At 48.3% G+C, this 5,992-nt stretch overlaps 1 protein-coding gene across 1 annotated transcript in view; it reads left to right on the forward strand.

The window, feature by feature from the left end:
* Positions 1-5,992, forward strand: part of tg (thyroglobulin) — a 19,826-nt gene that overhangs the window by 9,264 nt on the left and 4,570 nt on the right. Inside the window, exons 15-31 of the mRNA XM_005744197.1 lie at positions 7-69; positions 155-316; positions 489-680; positions 785-912; positions 1,054-1,204; positions 1,660-1,809; positions 2,031-2,174; positions 2,746-2,910; positions 3,028-3,132; positions 3,256-3,365; positions 3,454-3,559; positions 3,639-3,836; positions 3,919-4,089; positions 4,177-4,263; positions 5,169-5,234; positions 5,325-5,462; positions 5,736-5,912. Coding sequence (XP_005744254.1) covers positions 7-69; positions 155-316; positions 489-680; positions 785-912; positions 1,054-1,204; positions 1,660-1,809; positions 2,031-2,174; positions 2,746-2,910; positions 3,028-3,132; positions 3,256-3,365; positions 3,454-3,559; positions 3,639-3,836; positions 3,919-4,089; positions 4,177-4,263; positions 5,169-5,234; positions 5,325-5,462; positions 5,736-5,912 — 2,313 coding nt within the window. The remainder of the gene's footprint in view (positions 1-6; positions 70-154; positions 317-488; positions 681-784; positions 913-1,053; positions 1,205-1,659; positions 1,810-2,030; positions 2,175-2,745; positions 2,911-3,027; positions 3,133-3,255; positions 3,366-3,453; positions 3,560-3,638; positions 3,837-3,918; positions 4,090-4,176; positions 4,264-5,168; positions 5,235-5,324; positions 5,463-5,735; positions 5,913-5,992) is intronic.

Below are 5,992 nucleotides of genomic sequence, written 5' to 3' on the forward strand. Positions count from 1 at the left end.
GGTGTGTGAGCCCTCTGACTGGAGGGACGATACAAACGGCAACACCAAACGCAACAGGACAGCTGACATGTACACACACACACACACACACACACTCCTCTTAGTGATGCATTCACTGTCTTGTTTAACGCTGCAAACTGTGTGGTGCGTTCAGGTCCCAGCTGGTGTCAGCTACAAGGACTCCAGTGTCGCCCTGATGGCTCCTTCGCTCCTCTTCAGTGTGATGTCACTTCCTGCTGGTGTGTCTCCGAGAATGGACAAGAAGTGGGCGGGACGAGAACATCTCGACAGACAGGCCGCACGCCATCATGTGACCGTAAGAACTACCTAAGCTCTGTGGCGGGATGGTGCACTTCCTTCCTGTGTCAGTTTGTGTTGATGAACCTCACTCGCAGCTCATCAGCGCCCTCTGGGTGAATTGTTACTATCACAGTAACCGTAGGATCAACAGGAAGTGGCTTGGCTCTGATGGTATATGCCTTCTCCAGGTCCTCTGTGCCCCGCCCCCATCATTACCCATGGTGCGCTGGTGTGCCGCCCACCAGCTGATGGACGCCAGAGCTGTGACCTTGCTTGTTATCATGGCTACCAGAACTCACTTGCTATCAGCAGTTTCCTGTGTGAGACTGCGAGTCGGAGATGGGATGGAGACCAGAAGCTGCTGAGCGGAGCCTGTCAAAGTGAGACGCCTGACCTCTGACCCCCTTGAAGGGCTACACTGCTTTTAAGCAAACCCGTTTTCTATTTTGCTCTTTTTAAAATCAACCTTTATCCTGTTGTTCAGTCTCTCGGCCTCCGCAGTCCGTGTCCTCCACGCAGCTCTGGGTGTTGCCCTCGTCCTGCTCTCAGATCAGCCGGTTACAGTCTCTGCTGCTCAACACAATGACCAGCAGGGGGCTCTGTTCTGCACAGGTGACCTTACCTGCACCATGCCTTCTTTTCCAAATACTGACTGTTTACAGTCTGTATATTCATTTTCTCTAGTGTTGGTGATGCAGAATGCAGGTCTCATTGTGTGTGTGTGTGTGTGTGTGTGTGTGTGTGTGTGTGTAGCTTCCCTCATCAGGCCGCGCTGTGTCGCTATGTGACGACTCCTCGGTGACTCTGCAGTGTGACGGTGACGACTCGCTGAGGTTGATGGTGAGATGGAGCGCTGCTCTCTATGACCTCCCGACCTCTGACCTCCCAGACCTCCATGACGTTGGTGAGCAGACCATAGACTGTATACAAAAGATGGCCATAACCACTGTGACCCATTTGTTTTTGGACTTTCACATGATTTCACTGGTTTTTTTAGCGCAGAGGTCAAACTCATATTCTTTTCAACCCTGATGTTTACATTTAATAGCCAATCAGGAGACAGTTGGGAGGAGCTTAAACAGCTCGTTTCAAATAGAGGACGATGAAAAGCTGCTCTAGTTGAGCCCAAGAATAAAAGCATGTAAATAAGACGGAGACGTCCACTGGAAACTTTTTAGCTCATCGAGTATTTAAATTTCAATTCAACGACCTGTTGACCTGTTACGACCTTTGATGGCATCACAGGGTCTAAAGTTTAGCACAATGAGTGAAATCGTTTAAATGGCTACAAATTTGTTTTTATTCTAGAAAACTTTTTTCTCATAAAATTACATTTTGAGTTTATTTTTATTATTGCAGGTGTCTTCCTGAATGAGTCCAGACTTCTGGAGGGACTTCAGGGAATTCTGCGCTCCGTGTTGTCATCAGAGCCCAAACTGGTTTCTGTGACTACACCGAGCTTCGGCTGTTCCCGTGGTTACCATCTGGACAGCGACAGCAAGGGCTGTGGTGAGTCTCTGTTCAGCTCAGACATCCAGACTCTGGACCGCAGAGTGTTTCAGAGTGTGGGATCTCCTTCACTCAAACTTTGGTGCCCATAGTTTGAGCCACGTTTGATCCTTGTGGCTTATATCAGAATAAAATCAGGTGTGTCTTCACCTGGAGCTCAGTAAGAGGTGTGTTTGTCCGTCTGTTTGTCCCGTAACTCAGTCTAGTTTCTCTGTTTCCAGTCGTTTGTCCTGCTGGCAGTTTCTCCCAGGAGGGGGTGTGTCATCTGTGTCTTCAGGGGACTTATCAGGACGAAGAGGGGCGGGACTTCTGCAACAGGTGTCCCACAGGGTCGTCACCTGCTGGAGCATCATCTGTCAAGGAATGTGAGTGTTTTTAAACCAGGATTCATTTATTTCGTGACTGAAACCAAACCGGGAGATTTCGTGTTTTAGGCGAAAGTTTAAGGAGGGTCCTAGAAAAATGCATACACTATTGGGCTTAGAGCCACAAATCGACCACGCCCAAAAAAGTGCTATAAAAAATTTATATATCAATATTTTATTCCACTTTAAATTAGCCAATCTTTTAGACCTACTTCTCCTTGAAATATTCATGTCAAGTTTTAATTACATTTCGCGGATTTTAACCCTTTATATCCCGGTTTCGTCACCTGAGCGCACTGCTTTTTTTGAAAATAGCCACAAATCGACCAAAGACCCTCCAGGGGTTTTAAACTACATCATGAAGCCACTTCCTGTTAATGTGTTTATTATATTCATGTTTCATTCTTTATCTTCCTCAGATGGCTCGAAATATTTCTGTCATTTTATTCTAAAAGTATTGAAAACTGCATGTTTTACAAACTCGTTAAAGATCTCTTAAGTCTGACCATCAAACCTTAATAGAGAGACGCGTGAGTGTCGAACACTTTGTGTTTGTGTATGCGTGCATCAGGTGTGACCGAGTGCCAGAGGCAGGGCCTGCGGTGTTCGCAGCGAGGTGACTTCCTGCCAGCGCAGCCGGATGTCCTCGCGAGCAGGTGGAGGTGCTTCAACAGCGAGGGGGTGGAGCTCGAGTGGAGCAGCAGTGACAAGGTTCTGACTGATGACGAGTGCTCAGGTGAAGATGTAGCAGCCAATCAGAGAGCAGCTGTTCACAAGTTTGTTTTTGAGCGTTCTCTTTAGTGTGTGTGTGTGTGTGTGTGTGTGTGTGTGTGTGTGTGTGTGTGTGCTGCAGTCCTCAGCAGGTTTCAAGCTGTTCCCACATCAGACCTGATTGTTGGAGCTGCAGATGCTGAAGTGCTGCAGACGATGACCTCTGACCTCACTGCCTGTGTCCGGGGTAATGCACCTGTCTCTTATTTTCCTGCTCTGGATCCAGCCTCAGCGATCTGACCTGTAACTCTGGAGGATTTTTGGTTTGTGGTGTAAAAACTCATCAACACTGCTGCTGTTTCTCTCACAGCGTGTGCAGCACAGCCTTCCTGCCACCATGTGGCGCTGTTCAACAGCCAGACTCAGTGTGAACTGTACAGCACACACAGCCTGAACACACACTGCAACACCTCCCAGCAGGTACACACCTACACACACCTGCACACACACATAAACACACATCCTTAGAAATAAAAGATTTACATAAATAAACACAAATGTTTTTTAGTCCAGAGGTTTTCTGGGTAATGCTCAGGCTGAGCTGTTTGATTCGCTAAGCTGCTATCTGAGAGTGAGGGGCGGAGCTTCAGATCTGCTGGTCATCAGGAAGAAAGGTACTGCTATCATCAGAGCCATGTGAGGTGTGCTGCAGCTGTGTGTACCTGTGTGCTCAGTCTGGTGTGTGTGCTTCAGGTGCAGAGTTTTCCTCGCAGCAGCAGCACAGTTTTGTGAGGATGAGGATGATGAAGGCGATCTCAGGTGTGTTCAGGACTCAGGTGTTCTCCTCCAGGTGGACCTCTCTTTCCGACGCTCATCGTTTCTGTCAGGTCGGCTGCAGCCGCGACACCTGCTGCGACGGATTCATCCTCAACCAGAACAGCCTGGAGGGAGGTATGTTACCATGGAGACCATGGAGACACGGACGGTGATAGCTGATGAATGAGAGCGCCTCGTGTCGTCCTCTCTCTGCCAGGGTCCCTACTCTGTGGCTGGTTGAGAGCTCCATCAGTGCTGATGTGCGGGGACCGGGACTGGGATGTGATTGGTCAGGGAGCGGCCAAACGCACTTGCGGGGCGGGGCTTACCTACAACGAGCAGCAGCGCAGCTTCATGTTTGACTTTGGAGGACAGGAGTTCACCATCAGTAAGAAAAATCAAGTCACAGCTAAAATCCGTCACTCATAAAACAGGTAACCACGCGACTAAAGCACTTCCTGTTTCCTCCTTCCAGCTGATTCTGCTCTGCCAGCTGACAGCAAGAACAGGAAGGACTATCAGGCCTCCATCATCAGCTTCCAAGCCATCTACCTGAACACTGGTACCTGTTAGAGGACATATTTTAGCACTTCATGACAAATGCATACAGAGACCTATGATCAGCTGTCTCTCCAGCTCTGCTGTCGGGTGTCTGATAGAGAGGCGGTCCTCATTCTGTGAGCTGGGTGAACCACAGGCCACAGCAGATCTCCAGAGCAGGACTGGCTATAAACCAGCTGCAGGATGAGCTCCTCTCTGAGGAAGCAGAGCTGCTGTGGGAGAAACTGGCTACAATTACACCAGAATAATTATTTACACCTGCAAGAAAAAAAGACCAGACTGGCAGTACTGAACGAGTTGAGCAAAGTTTGACTTACGTGACTGTTTGGTTTCACTTAACGCGCCTTATAATCCTTTGACGTCGACACTGTTGTGTTTGTCGTCTTCTGCTAGCAAAGATTTATGTAAATTTGACAAGCTGGGTGGATTCTGTACTGTACAGGAGACACGGCACGAGACTGATTGAAAATGGTCTACAGCCAATCAGGACGCAAAACACAATGTGCTGTGAAAAAAAAAATGTGCAAAATTGCACCAAAAAAAATCTGTGAAACAGTGAAGCTGTGAAAAGTGCTCACTATGTATATACACATGTATTTATACTGAAACAGCAGTGATGGCTGAATAAACTTAAACAAGCTCAAGAGCGCCCCCTATGGAACAGGTAGACCAGATAGTAGAAATGATTATCAGTTCTCAGATCAAAAAGGACCACCACAAAGAGCTATCCAGTAATGAAACCATGAGACAGGAAGGGACAACTAAAGTTTCAAAATAAAACTGAGCCGACTGTCACTTACTGTTATTCTCTCAGAAAGACTCAAAAATGTGCTAAAATAATTCGTTTAAGTCACTCGCTGACGACACTGTTTGTCTCAGTTCTGCTTGTTTGTTGTTGTGATGCAGCTTCGGCCGTCGGCGGTTCTGGTTCTTCTTCGTGTGCTGCAGCTGAGCTCAGCCCTCCTCTGGACGGTTTGTACAAACAGAGCAAAAGTCTGAAGTTTCTGTTGGATGGTTGGCGACGTGTCACCGATGCTTTTATGGGCTCTGTTTGTGTTGCAGCTTCAGTTCAGCTGAAGTTTGCGTCTCTGTCTGAGGACGACGTTCTCGTGGATCCTCAGAGGAAGCTCCCCGCTCTCTCCTTCTGGCTCAACAAGAACAACTACAACTCCCAGCAGGCACAGCTCTGGTGTCTCACGCGTATGTGAAACTGTCTTCTCGTCCTGAATACAAAAATGGAGATTCTGGTTTTCTGGGTTCTGCTTGTTGTAAAAGTCCAATTGACCAATCATGTAGCAGCTTCAGTTCTCTGCATGTGGAGGTCATTAGCCATGCTGTTTATACGCTGGAACCCCTGAAAAATGCTCGGACGGGTTAGTGCCTGTGTCGGGACAGCTGCCTCAGTCTTTCAGGTCACGCTGGCATCACCTCGGCGGTTTCCTCCATCAGTCCTGAGACGCTGTGTGGTTTCAGGTTGTGACGAGGAGCCGCAGTGCTCGGTTGCTGACCTCAGAGATGCTGACTCGGCAGGTTTCTTCAGCTGCTCGTTGTATCCGGACAGCAGAGTTTGTGGAGCATACGATAAACCTCTGAGACGACCCTGCAGCCCCCTGCTGGACAGAGCACCCAACAACACCTACAGCAAGAAGGGTAAAGAGGGGAGCTCAGAGAGTCACTGTCATGACTTCATAGCTGCTCCTGCTGTTTTTAAACACCGTGTGTGTGTGTGT

Source organism: Pundamilia nyererei, unplaced genomic scaffold, assembly GCF_000239375.1.
Source record: "Pundamilia nyererei isolate P.nyererei 1_Seehausen unplaced genomic scaffold, PunNye1.0 scaffold00139, whole genome shotgun sequence".
NCBI lineage: Eukaryota > Metazoa > Chordata > Actinopteri > Cichliformes > Cichlidae > Pundamilia > Pundamilia nyererei.